At 54.4% G+C, this 14,800-nt stretch overlaps 1 protein-coding gene across 2 annotated transcripts in view; it reads left to right on the top strand.

Annotated features, from left to right (window-relative positions):
* Window positions 1-14,034, top strand: part of CARD10 (caspase recruitment domain family member 10) — a 17,627-nt gene extending 3,593 nt beyond the window's left edge. Inside the window, exons 5-21 of one of the 2 annotated variants that reach the window (XR_001863208.1) lie at window positions 292-447; window positions 557-682; window positions 831-1,025; window positions 1,125-1,262; window positions 1,991-2,106; window positions 2,350-2,390; window positions 3,037-3,157; window positions 3,635-3,815; window positions 4,636-4,759; window positions 5,112-5,352; window positions 5,650-5,719; window positions 6,061-6,160; window positions 6,484-6,642; window positions 8,598-8,719; window positions 9,331-9,446; window positions 9,677-9,967; window positions 10,604-14,034. Coding sequence is in view for 1 of the 2 variants with exons in the window: in XM_017738005.1 (XP_017593494.1) it covers window positions 292-447; window positions 557-682; window positions 831-1,025; window positions 1,125-1,262; window positions 1,991-2,106; window positions 2,350-2,390; window positions 3,037-3,157; window positions 3,635-3,815; window positions 4,636-4,759; window positions 5,112-5,352; window positions 5,650-5,719; window positions 6,061-6,160; window positions 6,484-6,642; window positions 8,598-8,719; window positions 9,331-9,446; window positions 9,677-9,884 (2,214 nt within the window). In the remaining variant the exon portion in view is untranslated. Of the gene's footprint in view, window positions 1-291; window positions 448-556; window positions 683-830; window positions 1,026-1,124; window positions 1,263-1,990; window positions 2,107-2,349; window positions 2,391-3,036; window positions 3,158-3,634; window positions 3,816-4,635; window positions 4,760-5,111; window positions 5,353-5,649; window positions 5,720-6,060; window positions 6,161-6,483; window positions 6,643-8,597; window positions 8,720-9,330; window positions 9,447-9,676; window positions 10,530-10,603 lie in introns of those variants that run through there. The other variant, XM_017738005.1, reaches the window with a different exon arrangement.
* The last annotated feature ends 766 nt before the right edge of the window (window positions 14,035-14,800 follow it).

Below are 14,800 nucleotides of genomic sequence, written 5' to 3'. Positions count from 1 at the left end.
GCAGTGCTGTTTCCACAGCCACTGGAAAGATGGGGAAATCATTGTTTTGGGCTGGCCTGTCCCATCCTCTGAGCATATTGCTTGGCTGTGGTGCCTGCCATTGTGTCTGGGTAGTGACAGGTGCTTTTTTCCAGCCCTGTAATTCTTGGTTGTGCTCACAAGTGTGACTTTGTGCCTTGGAGTGCACAGCAGATTGATGCAGGATGATGATGGCAGTTGTGGCAGTCACTGCCCTGGTCTGTTGCTCCCTGGGTGATTGAGGGGCAGTGACGGTACCCTCTCACCTCCTAGACACCCGGTGAGGGCCCAGTGCCAGGCTCTGAGCAGATCCTCCTGGACATCCTGGAGCATGACTGGAAGGAAGCCCAAGATGACCGGCAGGATCTCTGTCAGAAACTCAACTCCCTGCAGAATGAGCTGCAGTGGGCTGAAGAACTGAGGGATAAGGTAGAGCATTCATCACTGCCCCTGTCCCTGCACACCAAGTGGGGCCTGGGAGGGGGCTGTAAAGCAGGTGCTTTCAGGAAGGCTAATGCTCACTGCTTGCTGTTACCAGTACCTCCAGGAGGTGGAAGATCTGCAGCTCAAATACCGGACGCTGCAGAAGGACTGTGATCTCTACAAGCACCGTATGAACACAGTGCTGCTGCAGCTGGAGGAGATCGAGAAAGAGCGGGACCAGGTAGATTGCTTTTCACCTCCCAGCAGGAACAGAGCTCTGGATACCCTCTCCTTCCCCAGCAGATCTTGTCCAGCCATGCCAGGGTGGGAGGTGTGGATTAGCAGCGCAGTTCTGTGCCTTTTCTCGCTCTCAGTCTGGCTCCTTGCAGGCCATCCAGAGCCGTGATGGGGTGCAGCTGCAATACTCCCAGAGCCTGATCGAGAAGGACCAGTACCGCAAACGTGTGCGGGCCCTGGAGGAGGAGCGGGATGAGCTCCTAAGCAAGCTGAGCCAGGCAGAAGGGCTGAACAGCACGCTAGAGGCACAGCTGCAGCGGTGCCAAGGGGGCCGCGGCCTCAGCAAGGTGAGGGTGGCTAGAAAGAAGGGGCAAGAGGGAAGGCAAAGGGGTCAGGACTGATTTCTGGGGGATGCAAATGGGATGATGGAGTCCCTTCTCTCCCAGATGTGCAGCTCTTCCTACTCCCTCTGCTCCAACCTCAGCAGCACCTGGAGCCTCATAGACAACCCTACAAATGGACTCGTGGATACTCTGGGGAATTCTGTTACCCCATTCCGGGGGGATTCAGCCATTCAGAGCATGGTGAGTGCTTGACCACGTGAGGCTGGCCCTCAGCTGAGGCCAGCAGAGACACTGCTCAGGAGGGGCACACAGGCATTGGAGTTGGAGTTCTTGGTGGAAGACTGGCCATGGGGTGGTGTGTAAGGTGTGAGCTGATCTCGGGTGCAAAGCTTTGCTCTCTCAGTCTCTAACAAACTAGCCAGTGCTGCCCCAAAGCGTGGCAAAGAGGGGGAAGCAAAACTCTTCATCCCATACGACACTCTAGAAATCAACAGCCTCATGTAAGATGCTATCCTTCCCAAAGTGCTGTTTAATCTACACAAGCTGGAGGAGAAATCCAGGCTCTTTTGAGCCCTGTAGCAGCATCGTGTTGTTTTTAAGGGAGTCAGGTTCTTTCCTTTGACTCCTTGAACTGTCATCCCAGAGCACGCTGAAATGGGCAGGGTTACTCACACCTCTGGGTGTGTGGTGGCTAAAACAGAAATATAAGGACAAGGGTTGGATAGTCTCTTCACTTGCTACTTCTCCTGCAGCTTGTACTTTGCAAAAAGATGTTGATGCAGTGTCATGGATCCCTAGCTGAGCTATCTGCTTGGGAAAACAAGGTGCCCCTAGGAGTTTGGAGGGATGTGGAGTATCCTAAAGAGGGTTGTGGTAGCCAAGGAGCTATGTGCTCCCCTGGCCTGAAGGGAGGGGAGAAGTGGTGCTGGGTGTTGATGTTAGCAAGCACGTCTCTCACTCTGCCCAAGGATGTGACTCCCGACAGCGAGAAGGATATCAACCGCCTTTCCACCTTCCCCTTCCCTCCCTGCATCGGCTCCATCCTCCGCCGGCAGCGGGAAGAGAGATGCATGCCCTACAAAAGGTGATTGCTGGGGGCTGCTTGTCTCCTCTGTGGGGTTTGTGGGGTCCAGGGAGAGCTGCCTGGCAGGGTTAGGAGAGAACCTGGAGTGGGAACAGAGTGGGAAGGCTGGCTGGGAGCTGTGTGGTGGCTGCAGGGGTGCTTGGGGGTGGCGGGGAAGTCTGTGGAGCTGAGATTGAGAACGGGATGCCAACAGTCTTTGGAGAAGCTGCTACCTTACAGATCCATTTTGTGTCTCCTTTGTAGCTTGTCCTGTGGCTCCTTTAGCAGCATGGAAGATGCAACAGGTACAAGGCTTTCCTCAATGGGCTTAGCTAAAAAGAAGTGGTGGCTGTGGGGAGAGGGGTTGGACAACTGACCCTCCCTCACCCCTCTGGTTTGTACAGCTCACTGCAAGGGCTCTGCACCTGTAGCATGGTACTATGGACCCTCTGTCAGGCACAGCAGCTGGAAAAGCTGGCTTTTCCTCTGCAGAGGCAGGGAGCTATTTGTATCAGCTCTGTTTGACTCATGGAGAGCTGTTGAGGGGAGTAGGTAATAGAACAGGGAAATACCTTTGCCCTGGGGTGTTATTGGATAGTCCCTTCATCTGCTGTCATGGGTTCTAAGTCTCCTGGAGTGAAGCTCCTGGTGCTGGCAGGCCCTGTGGTGGGTGCTGGTGGCTGGTCTCTGAGCACATCCAGGTGTCCCTGGCTACTGCTGCCTTCTGGCCGAAGTGCTGATGAAGGGAACAAAGATTTGCTTGTTCTTGGCAATGTGGGAAACGCTTTTCTTGAGGGTGACCATTCAAAGCCTCCCTGCAGCCTCAGTTTCCCAGTCAGATGCTAGAAAATGGCCAGGGGAGGATGGCAGACCCTTGCCATCCCCAGAACACGAGCTCCCTGCAGCGTTAGTACAGGTGAAGTGCTCCCTCTCCGTTTTGCTCTCTCCTAGGCAACAGTTTTGCTGGCACCTTGCTGGGGGCCTTCTCCTCTTCTTCCAGCAGCACGTACACCAGGGTGAAGTCAGAGATCTGCTTGTCCACACTTTCCAGACGCAAGGAGGTCACCAGGAGGTGACTGCTGCTCTCTGAGCTGGGCACTCTGTGGTGGTGCTTGAGGGGACATTTTGTGGTGCCAGGGACCACGCTTGGGAGACCCTTCCTTTCTGCCCCTCCCACTGCAGGCTCTTTCTCACGAGTGGGAGAGGAGAGAAATGAAGATCCTACAGTCCTTGCTTCCTAGCAGAACTTGAATTTTTTGCACTGTCCTATTTGTTATGGCAGGGGTGGGGATGTTGCTTTGGGCTGGATACATGTCTGTCCAAGTAGGGAAGGACTGTGGGAGCCCAGCTTGGCTTTGCTGATGGGGCTGGTCAGATAGAAGGGCCTGTGGGGCTTTGTGAGCTCTGTGTGCCCTGGTGATGGGCATGCTGTGAGTCACGAGCTCTGTGCTGCAGTAAAGACCCTGTAGCTGGACACAAGGCATGGGGGACTGGCTCTTAGCAAAGGCAGTCAACCTCAGTTGCCAGACTTGGCATTTCTCCTTGCCAGGTCACTAGTGGTACAGCTCACGAGTGTGGGTCATCCCAGCAACCCCTCACCCCAGGAGAAGAGGCTCGGAGCAGACATCTCCATCCTTGGAGGGAACAGGACAGGAATTTATGTCCAGTGGGTCAAGCCAGGCTCACGGGTTGAAAAAGCAGGACTCAGGGAAGGGTGCCGGCTCATTGAGGTGAGTCAGGGAATGGGCTCACTTTGAGGGTTTGCAAAGCACTTGGGATGATGCAAGGAGTGTGGAGTGATCCCCAGTGCAAGCTGATCTCTACCCAGCTTGAAGTCCACCTCCGTTTCTTTTATTTTCCAGGACTGCTCCCTATCTAGAGCTTTACACAGCACAAATACCCACCCAGGTCTCATGGCACTCGAGTGTACCTGTGCATATAAAAATGCCAAGACCTTCTGAAACACTTCCTTGAGCTGTGGGAAGGGAGAAACAAAAAGGAGTCACACGATTAAGGTGCCAGTACAGCTTTGTGTCCCTCGAGTTGTCTGTCACCTTGTAGTTTTTTCAGAGCAGTTTGCATCCTGCACATGCCCATTGCAAAGCAATCAATTCTGGAGCAAGTTTTCTCAGGCCTTTGTGACCCTCCTGAGCTTTAGAGAATAATTGCTCTGAAGAAAGCTCCTGGAGGGAGGGAAGGGCATTTGTTTTGCCAAGAATGACACCACTTGAAATACAGCTGCACTACTTGAATTAATATCCCACCTGTTACTGAAAACAAACCAGTGCTCCCGCTCCCACACATGTTCATGCACACACACGTTTCCTTTCACGACACCCCACCATCCAGGCTGGGTGATGGCTGGCAGCAGGTATTTCAGAGGCAGAGGAGGGAGCCAGAGGCAGGCTGAGGATGCCTTGCCCTCAGATACAGTTTTTCCCAGACCTGCCTCGCTCTGTAACACCTTTTGTGTAACCCTAATGGGTGAGGGAGCCTGGGGGGGTGCATGCTCTTCCAGCCCTTAGGTCTAACGGCATCGGTCCTTGCTAGCTGAGGGTGCCATCGCTGAAGGAAGAGGTGCTTTCCCTGGAGAACTGCACACGGGAGGTTGCCTACCTGAGCCTGCTGCACTGGGATGAGCCCTCTAGTCTCATCTTTCAGCTCGACCTAGAAGGTAAGGTGCTGGCAGCTGGGTCTCCTTTGAGCCTGAGCTCTCTGCCTCCCTTTCTAGACTTTCCACCCAGACCTGGAGATAAATCTCAGTTATTCTCTCTCCTCTCCTGTTTGGTCCTAGGCCACCATGTCTGACACAGGGGTTGGCTGTAGCTCCAGTAGCTTTCCCTGTCTGGTGTGACTTGTGCATCCTCTGAGTTACAGGACAGAGGTACAGACCTTCTGTCTGTTTGCCTCCTCTGCCCCCCCACCCCAATCCATAGCATCACAACTGTGCTGGCGACTTGGCTTTCTTACCGGTGACCGTTGTCTGCTGCGTCCCCACCTGTGGTGACCCGTGTTTTATGCTCCAGGATACCAGCCTCTGCGGGCAGCCCTGGAGGAGGGGAAGAAATGTTCTGGAGACTCGTTCTACGTCCGCACCAACGTGTCCCTCCTGGAGCCGTCGGACCCTTACGCGCTGTGCGTGAAGCGCCGGGAGATCCTGCACGTCACGGACACCATGCACAGAGGCCGCCTGGAGTGGTACTGCTCGCGCGTCGATCCCTTCACCGTCCGGGACCTGGACAAGGGCACAGTGCCCAACTACAGCAGGTAACCAGCGTGAGGAGGGATGTACCTGGGGTACCCGCCCCCTTTGTCTGTGCTGACCATCCCCTAGAAGTCCTGGGGGTGCAGACTGGCCTCTCGATGGTGTGGGATGACTAAGGATTGTATGGGGACCAGTGTGGTAGTGTTTGGGAGCCCTTGAGGGACTGGGAGGTTGAGTGAGGGCTTTGATATGCCTATGCTTCAGCAGGTGTGTGGGACCTGTTGGTGAAGAGGATCCCAGCAGGCTATGGTCCCTGGGGGCTTCTGGAGTTGCTGAGTGCAAGCTCCCTGTCTTTTCAGGGCTCATCAGCTTTTGAAGATCCAGGAGAAGCACCAGATGCCTGGGCAGCAGAGAGGCCACAGAAATAACGTAAGCCAAGGAAGCGGGTGATGAGAGCCCTGTGTGTGTGCGCCCATGGCCATCTCACCACCTCAGATACAACTTGCCCCACTCTGTTGGTAAACCAACTCCTACAGAGGTGGCAGATGGGTTAGCAAGCAAAACTTTTAGCCCAGGCAGTGTTACTTCTCTATGGCTGCTTTTCTACCACCTCCCCACTTCCTAGACTGAACCTAATGGGTGGCAGAGCCAATCCCTTGCTCTTTGTAAGGGTGCTCCATCCTTTTTGCCAGAGGGTGTTCTTCAGCCAGTTCTGCACGTGTGTGAAAAGGTCAGTGCTCTCAGCCTAATTGCCCTCACTTTCTCCTCAGCTAAAGAAACGGGCCTTGGGCCAACTGCGCTTGGTGAAATCCAAACCACAGAGGAGCACAGAACAGCCCCCTCAGCAGCTGTGGCTGGACCCCTGCTCAGGTGAGCTGCTAGCCCTGTGCCTGCCCTGTCACCCTTGCAGACCCAGTTGTCCCCTGGTCATCCAACTTTTTGTGGAGAATAAACTGCTGTGTAACTCAAGGGAGTCACAGAAAATGGGCAGGGGGTCTACATCCAGGATATCTGTCCATGAGTGAGTGTTGTAACCAGGGTAGGGTCTTTCCTGGGACATAAGACAGTTTGGTAGGTACCTCCCTGATTCAGGATGAGGAGGGGGTGGTACAGAAGAATGGGATGGACTGTAGGCTGGCCTGGTCTCCCATGTTTTCACCTTTGGCTTTCTCTTCTTCATTGCTGTCTTCCAGACCCGGACACGAACCTGAAGCCTTACAGCCTGGTGCGCCCTGTGGTGGTCAAGACACCCCGTCCCGTGGTGCTGTCCCCAAGCTGCATTGCACCACGGCTCATCAGGAACCTGCTGGACCTGCCCACCTCTCGCCTGGACTTCCATGTGTGCCCAGCAGGTAGGCAGCAGTGAGTGGTTGGTCAGTTCAATTCGGTGAAGAGCTGCTCTTCTCTTGGAAGTTTGAGTTACGGTCTCATGGGAGTCTCGGAGAGCACATGAGAGATTTCCCTTTAGTGGGTAAGTGTGGGAGTCTCTCAGTCTTCCCACGTAATACCTGTTAACAGGTCACTTTTTTGGGCTGAGTGTCTGCAAGATATTCCCTGCTATTTCTAACTGTGTCCTATCCCTGTGGCTCACAGGGAAGCCAGCCCTCACTTCTGGGTCCTGAGGCATGGGGATCCTCTCTCTTCCCTGGAGTGGGTGGTGGTGTAGTGTTGCCTTGCTGCTCTGGGTGGCTCTTCCCAGACATGAAAACCCTGGCTGATGTGGGATCTGCAGGCTGACTTCATCCAGCTCTTCCTGCCCAGGAATGGAAGCATTCAACCTTAGTGCTGTTACCTCCTTCCTTCTGCCAGTAGATGTGAGGCTGACACATGGCTGAAGGAAAAAGGGCATTTTTCCCACAGGGAATGTTCAGGAAGGACAACTCCCTCTTTCCTCCTTCCTCCTCAGTTCTCTGGTGCTCTCTTTTCCCGGTGTTTAGAGTGCTCCTTTTGCCAACTGCAGGACTGACAAATGAGTTGGTTTATTCGTTTGCGAGGTAATGATGGAGGTAGTGAAAAATCTCTGGTTTGCTGAAGGATGGCTCTGAAAATTTTGGCCGCTGGGCTTCTCAGCTGAGTGACTTGGCTATATATCCTGTCCTGCTGAGCCCTCTGCAGGGTCCCCCTCACACTGCACAGGGACCTGCTTCAAAGCTTTTATTGCCACTGGGAATTTACACTGAGGGCAAAAACTCCTTGTCCCCTGCCAGTTTTGCCTGCTGCAAGGGAAGAAAAATAATCCATGAGCCCCAAGCCATTTCTCTTTTGTTTGCTGCCTGTATTTTCGTTTGATCTTCCATGGGAGTCTGCTGCCTGCAAAGGAAACATGGTTTTGCAGGATCCAGGTCTACCTGAGAAACACCTGTGCCACCAGAGAATGCCCAGCCAGCCTGAGCCCTGGGACAACTGGAGCATGCTCCGGACATGCCTTCTGCTAAAAATATTACTTGATTTCTATCTTAGGAACAAGCAGCTCTTAAAAGCCTTTTTATGATCCCTCCTCATGTTTCCGTGGCAGTGTGGGCAGCTGCCTAGAGCAGCATGGTGGGCAGGTAAAGCCTGGCGCCTGCCTCAGCCACACTGGGCTGCAGGGGCTGTGGCTCCCAAGCCAGGTCTGGGGGTGTGTGTGTTGTGCCAGGGGCACCTGGCAGTCCTTGCTTTGACCATTGCTTTGACCATGCTGCAGCTCTGTACAGCCAGCTCTGCCCCCAGTTCTCTGTCACAGCATCAGCTCTGCTGCTCTCCTGGCGCTGGCTGCTGTGCTGCCTGTGAGCAGGGAAGGTGGCTCAGCCTGCCACCAGCAAAAGGAGGTTCAACTCGTCCCCATTTTCCTCCCGCTCTCCCAGGATACACCCACTCCTCTTGCTTCCCCAGCCGTGCTGCTCACTTACAGGAGCCGTCTATAAGCCTGTGTAGCTCTCAAACCCTGCAGAAAACCCACCTAGCAAGATAAGGTGGTTATTTTTCTGCCATACTCTGTTAGGGAGGGGTTGGGACAGTGTGAATGTGGGGAAAGTGGGTGGATAATGTCTGTGAGCCAGCTTAGGCTGCTGTGGTACAACACAAGGTGCTGCTCTTGCCATGCAAGGTGTCTTCAGCTGTGATCTCTCACTTGTTCCCTACCAGAAAGCTGCAGGAGATCTATGCCAATGTGTGATGTTGTATAATTAGACTTGCTCTCCAGAATCCATAAACACCAAACTCGATAAGCACCAGTGCAGCAGTAAATGTGTGGGATCTGAGGTAGAAAGCCGTGCAAGAGGGACAAGGGGCTGACATCTCCCTCTTCCTATCTCCTCTTGGCTTGCAGAGAAGCTAGCAGGAGGGGATCCCAGTGCAACCAATGTTCAGGAGCACCCTGTGTCTAGAGCTGCCCGCCAGGACCAGAGGGAGAGTGGACAAATCCGCATGATCCGGGAGGCGATGGAAAAGGTGCTGAGGCTTTTGGTGTGGGGACAAAGGGCCAGGATGGGACACCTCATTCAGACCGGAGGAGAGGAGGGGGAAGAGGGAGAGCGGTGTGGTGATAGAGAAGGAGCTGCTTGTTTGGGGCCTGTGTAATTCAGAGAGTATTTTAGGTTGTGGAGCAGCAGGTACAGACGTTTCCCTGAGTCTCTGATGAGCTCAGATAAAATAAATGGCAGATGGGGATTTGTGGGGGAGTCAGTGGGACATGCCATACTCAGAAGTGACCTCCCTGCTCTCTCATTCCTCATGTTCACCAAGGTGGCAACAGCTCTGCTCAGGGCAGAAATGTGAGGCTGTGGGTGACAGCAATGACAAAGGGGATGTGAAGATGGGCTGTGACTGAGAGTGGGGTCCAGTGAGCTCTTGGGCTGGATTGGCAGTGATGGAGTGGGTGACCCTGCTCTTTAATTTTCCCCGTCTCTATTGGCGCTGTCCATAAATCTCATTTTTAATGGAATTAGTATTGGAAAAGCAATGATATTGCACAGTATGGGGTTTGATTTAATGTAACTGTCAGGGGCTGGGGTTATTTTTTCTCCATTTAAATCAGTAAATCTATTCTATTTCTTTTCCAGAATAAACACTGCCTGCTAGAGCTGGGATTTGAGGGTGTGAGGGATCTAATTAAAAGTGAAATATACCCCATTGTTATCCATGTTGAGGTCACTGAGAAGAACATTAGAGGACTCAGGTGAGGAAAGGCGGTGTGGCATGGATGGAGGGCATCACGGGAGGAGAGAGAAGCCCTTGTCTCTGTTCAGAGACAGAAGGCGGATCAGGCGAGAGCACTGGATGTGTGTGTTGGGGTTGGCTCTCTGAGGGGACTAATTGGCTTTCTGTAGGTGTGAGGGCGTTCCTGGGTGGTTTTGCTGCCCCACCTGCTTATGCCAAGGGTAATGTTTGTCCCTGTGTTTTCCCCAGGAGCTTGCTGGGGAAGGCGGGCCAGCGGGACTCGGAGGTGCTGAAGGTGTGCCGTGGTGTGGAGCGGGCTCTCCACACCCTGCCGTGCTCCTGGGCCCGCGTGGAGCCCCATGCCTGGAACCACGTGGAGGAGCTGCCCAAGGTGGTTCGTGGATGCATCTTCCAGGAGCAAGCCCGCCCACTGTGGATGGAGGAGGGCGATGACTGAGCTGGGGGTGGCAGAGCGGCTACTGACACCTACTGTCCCCAAGAGCTGCTCTCAGAAGTCCCTGCCTTCCCAAGCCCCTCCAGGTAGCGTGCTCTTCCTCCCTGAGGGGATGCTGGCAGCAAAGGCCCCCCAGGGTAGCCTTTCTCGTCTTCTGGAGGGCCACCAAGAGCCAGGAAGTAACACACAGTGCCTCCCCTGTCTGAGCTTTCTGTATTTCACTGGAAAGACGTCTTCCGCCATCATGGTGGAAACCACCCTAGTGGGCTGTTCCCGGTCACCGTGGGCTGCCCTTGTACGTGGTCAGGTTGACAGACAGGGAATGTAGGGGAGCTGTGTGGGATCAGGCTGTGTAGGAGCGTTTCTCACACACGTTTGAAGCTCTTCTCCCGTCACCGCCATCTCCCCTGCCTGGTGGCACTGTGTGCTCTGGGTCCTCTCTTCCCATCTACCTCGCCTCCGGCCCCAAGGCACAGGGAGCATGGCTCATATGCCTGTGACCCACGGCGGCTGGAGTGACACTAAGGTTGCAACAAACCCTTATTTTATAGGAGCTGTACTCTTTATTGCTTGTAAATTATTAATGGAGCCTTTTATTGGCAAACTGCCTGTAAAGGGGAATTAAATACCATTCATAATGGGAATGGGTGGCAGGCTGTGGGCTTGTGTGTTACTGGGGAGCTATGGGTGATGTACGATGGGATGTTTTTCTCTTCCTTTAGGTGAGATCCAACTGCCCAGCCCTCCAGGGGAAGGAGGGAGCACTGCCTTTGCTGTTGTAGGGCATCAAGAAGTGTGGGGAGAGACAGGCTAAGTGTGCCCCACACTAAGTCCCCTCTCTTTTCTACATAGCACCTGATTTTCAATCCTTTGCCTTTCCCCAGCACTGATGTTGGTCAGGGTGCTTTAGGGAAGTCAGGGAAACACTCACTTGAGTTTTGAACTGTGTCTGTCTGGGGTCCCTAGAGCTTTGCATCCCTCCATGCCTTGGTTAGCCTGAACTGACAAGCCAGCTACCTCACCCTCCTGGGGGACAACAAGGAGATGAGCCCAGCCATGCTGCTAGGAGAAAGGGGGACAATGCCCTTGCAAGTGGGGTTTTCACCCTGACATGGGGCCAAGAGTGGGTTCAGACTCTGGCAGGGGGAAGATGGAGGCTTTGGGTAGCCACAGCAGTGCTCACTTATGCTGCATGGTCCTGAATCCTGCTATGCAGCCACCGCTATCAGATGCCATGGGAAAGGGGTGCCAGGATACCCATGCAATGGAGAGGTGGTGGTTGTGGTGGTAGGTGGTCTTTCCTGAGGCTTGCCAGAGGAACAGGTAGTCTGTGGCTCTGGGAAGCTTTGTGGGGCATGAGGTCAGGCAGAGTCTGCTGGTTCTGGGCTCAATGGGAGAAGATGGGCAACCAGCACCAGTCAGGTCCTCTCTGTGTCCTCCTTGCCCCTGTGGTTTGGCCCTGCTGGTGCCATGCACTTGTGAAGCTCTGAGCAAAGATTACCTTGCTGATCTTCATGGGTCCCCTGTGAGGTGTTATTTCAGGCTCTAAACCAGTTGCCTGTGTCTTTTATGAGGACGAGAGTGAAGGGGGGAGGAAAGAAAATGAAGATTTTAACTTGCAGTCACTAAATGTAGAGCAAAGTCCTCGCTCTGCCCTGGGGCCATGCAACTCTTCTCTCAGGGAAGGGGGAGCTGGCATACACAGGGCTCCAGATGAAAGCTCCCAAGTGACATCCACTCCAGGGGATGCAGCCTGAGCATCCCAGCACAGCCAGTCCCCTGGGAGGGTGCTTGCCCTGCAGGCAAACAAAGTGGGATTCTTGTTGAGCTGATGAGAAGACAAGTCCCAAAACAAGCTCCCATTCACCCTGTCATGGATTTGGAGATTGGAATTTGCATCTTTGGGGGGGGGAAGAAAAAAATAGCACTTGAGTATTCAGGGAAAACACTGTGTGTGAGGCACTGTGACTCAGGGCTTGAAACTTCCTCATATCCCTGTTGGCACTGGGAGCCAGCCCCAGCCCTATGGCCTAGCTGAAGGGGGTTAAAAGCAGCCCCTCCACCTTGGGTATGCACTCCCAGCTTAGCACTTGCTCCCTCCCCAAAGAATCACGTATCAGCACTTCGCTGGGTCATCAGTGCTTAACCAGAGGGAAAGGGAGGCAAACAAGGTTGCTGGGGACAGCTTGGCACTGCCCAGCTGCCCAAGCAGCGGCAGCACTGCCTCTCCTGCTCCCAGGCTTCTTCCAGGCTCTCTCTTTATCCAGTTTCTGTCCCCTGAGGCTTTCAAAATCCAGCCTTAACTTGTTCTGGACACGGGTGAAAAGTGGGGCAGAGGGCTCCAGGGCAAACATAAATGACCCTCTCTGCCCTGCACACTCCAGCCCACCTTCTTTTTACCTCCTCGGGGGGTGGCTGCCTGCTCGGAGGAATGAGTCACAGGTTAGGTAACTGGCACAGTGCAATTAGCAGCCCTGGGCACCAATTACCAGCTGTAACAGCCTTGTGCAAACCCTGTAAAGTCACTGAGAGCAAGATTTCTCCCTCCAGGGAGGGGATTGTCGAGGTGGCACATGTGTCACTCTGGGAAGTCACCAGCACTGTCCACAGTGGCCCCCTGCCCCAGCAGTTTCCTGGGACCATGCTCTGTACGAGTTAGCTTTGAATAGGATTTGTAATGTTTTTTGGGGCCATCACTAATGATCCTGTGCCTGTGTCCCACCTGTGCCTCCCAAACGATTTCCTAAGCCAGAGCTGGGAGGTGCTGCAGGATGCCTTGGAGCTATAGAAGCTTCCTTTACAGGTGCCTGAGGCTGCTGGCATGTGGCTGGAGCACTCAGGGAGGTTAATTTCTGGTTCAGGAGCAGTGGCCAGCCATGTGAGCAATCCCAGTCACACCACATTCACATCCCTGCAGTAATGTAAGGCCTGAAGGTGAATGACTCCCCCTGTGCCCCAAATCAGTGTGAGAAAGTATCAGTATTCAAAGGGATCTAAAAATAAAACCTGCAGGGACCCTCCAAAGGGATATGGGAGATGCTCTTGAGATGTTCTTGCTTCAGGGGAAGGCAGGAGACTGAGAAATACAGGGGAGAAGGAGGAAGAAGTGGATTCAGTAGTTTCTTCCTTACAAAAGAAAAAAGTAGCCAGGGACAGGGGTGGTGTGAAAGTGTGTGTCTGAGACCTGGAGAAACTGAGCACACGGGTTTAGCCCTGCAGGGAGGTTTTCCCTGTGTGCCTGGGCAGTGTCTGTGGCTGGACGCACGGTGGGAGTGTGGAACAGAGGGACCCTGGCAGGCTGCCCTGCCCCTCTTTTCTAAGGCTCCATGATCTGACATGTGCATGGGGCGGGGTGCCCTTTTCCACACCTCCACCAATTCTCCTGGGCACCAACTTATTACTTTTTATTTTTATTTTTTTGGCATGCTGAGATTGGATGCCCACAGCTTGTCGCTCCCTGAGGAGGCGCTCTGATTTCGGCAGCTTATGTAGAGCACTACCATCCTGCTGTCCCCACTCTTGCTGCACAGGGAAGCTGAGGTGGGGGTATGGATGTCATCCCCCGTCCTGGGCTGTTGTCTCTCTGTACCCCTCTGGCTACTCTGTAAAGTGGCCTACAGGTAGTGTGAAGGGGGCAGCATGGTCACCTACCCTATATCTAACTGAACCAGCAAAAGCACGCAGCAATCTGTGGTGCTGACCCCCAAATTTCCCTTCCATGGTGGTCTTTGTCCTTGGGAGGGGCTCCCACACCTTTTTGAGGGTCTCTGATATCCCCACCCCTTGTTGGCAACCAGAGGGCTGGAAGTGAAGGTGGCACAGGGGTGACCAGTGGTGAAGGCGGGGAGTGGGGAAGGAGCTGGAGGTGCCACTTTGCTGCTGTGCCTGCAGGTCTCTGAGGTTTTCCAGAGAGAAAGGACATCCCCTTTCCTTGCCCAGAGAAAGGGAAGCGTCACCTTGGACAGCATGAAAGCCACAAGGGACACGTTGCTGAGCTCAGCTCTGCTGCAGGGGACAAGGAGCTGGGTGGGATATAAACTCTGCGGTGACACTGCACACACCCCCGCCATGCTCCCCCAGAAGTGTTCAAGGCCAGGTTTGATGGAGCTCTGAGCAAACTGCTCTAGTGGAACGTGTCCCTGCCCATGGCAGTGGGCTTAGAACTGGATGATCTTTAAGGTTCCTTCCAGCCCAAGTAATTCTATGATTCTACAACTGAAAGGAAGGCAGCAGGCCCTTCCTCCTGCTTTCGGTTGCTGGTGTACCTGTTCCTGTGCTGCCACCTGGGCAGCAGAATGTCCTTGGACATCCTGGTGGTGATGTGAGGTGGGGCAGAGGGTGGGGATTGCAGGGCTGGAGGCCAAGGAAAAGGGACCTTCAGGAGCAGAGTCATGGTTTAGGGAGATGGGTATCAGAAGCTTGAGACTCTGGGATGTGGTGGGAGGTGGGAGGGACAGCAGGGAACACACGACCCTGCTGTGGGGAGGCAGGCTGCGACTAAAAGGCAGGGGCAGCAATTCAGACGTGTGTCCATAGGAAAAGTTTGGGGCTGAGGGAATTCCTGGGAAAAGTCGTTCTTCCCAAGAACAATATAGGAGCCCGCACCTTAACTTCACCAGAGCCCACATCAGTGTCACCCTCCCCTCCTCCCTCAAGAGCAGCGGGCCGAGCAGGGCTGCAGAGATCGGGCTGGACTGTCACGGAGAAGCGGGGAAATCAGTCAAGCAACAGGTTTGTCCTCCCAGCTCTGCCGTTTGTCACCTTGGAGGCGTCCCGGACCGGGGATGCCCTGGTGAGGCAAGCCCACTGTCAGACGCAGGTCTCCCCCCTCTCCATCCTTCCTCCCCCGGGCTGGCGCCCCGCCCCGTGCCCGGAGGCGGGACCGGGGCTGGGAGGCGGCCGAGCGGGCGGGGGGGAGA

Source organism: Corvus brachyrhynchos, unplaced genomic scaffold (genome assembly GCF_000691975.1).
Source record: "Corvus brachyrhynchos isolate BGI_N302 unplaced genomic scaffold, ASM69197v1 scaffold56, whole genome shotgun sequence".
NCBI lineage: Eukaryota > Metazoa > Chordata > Aves > Passeriformes > Corvidae > Corvus > Corvus brachyrhynchos.
Note: the sequence above shows the minus strand (reverse complement) of the source record. Positions and strands in the feature narration are given on the sequence as shown.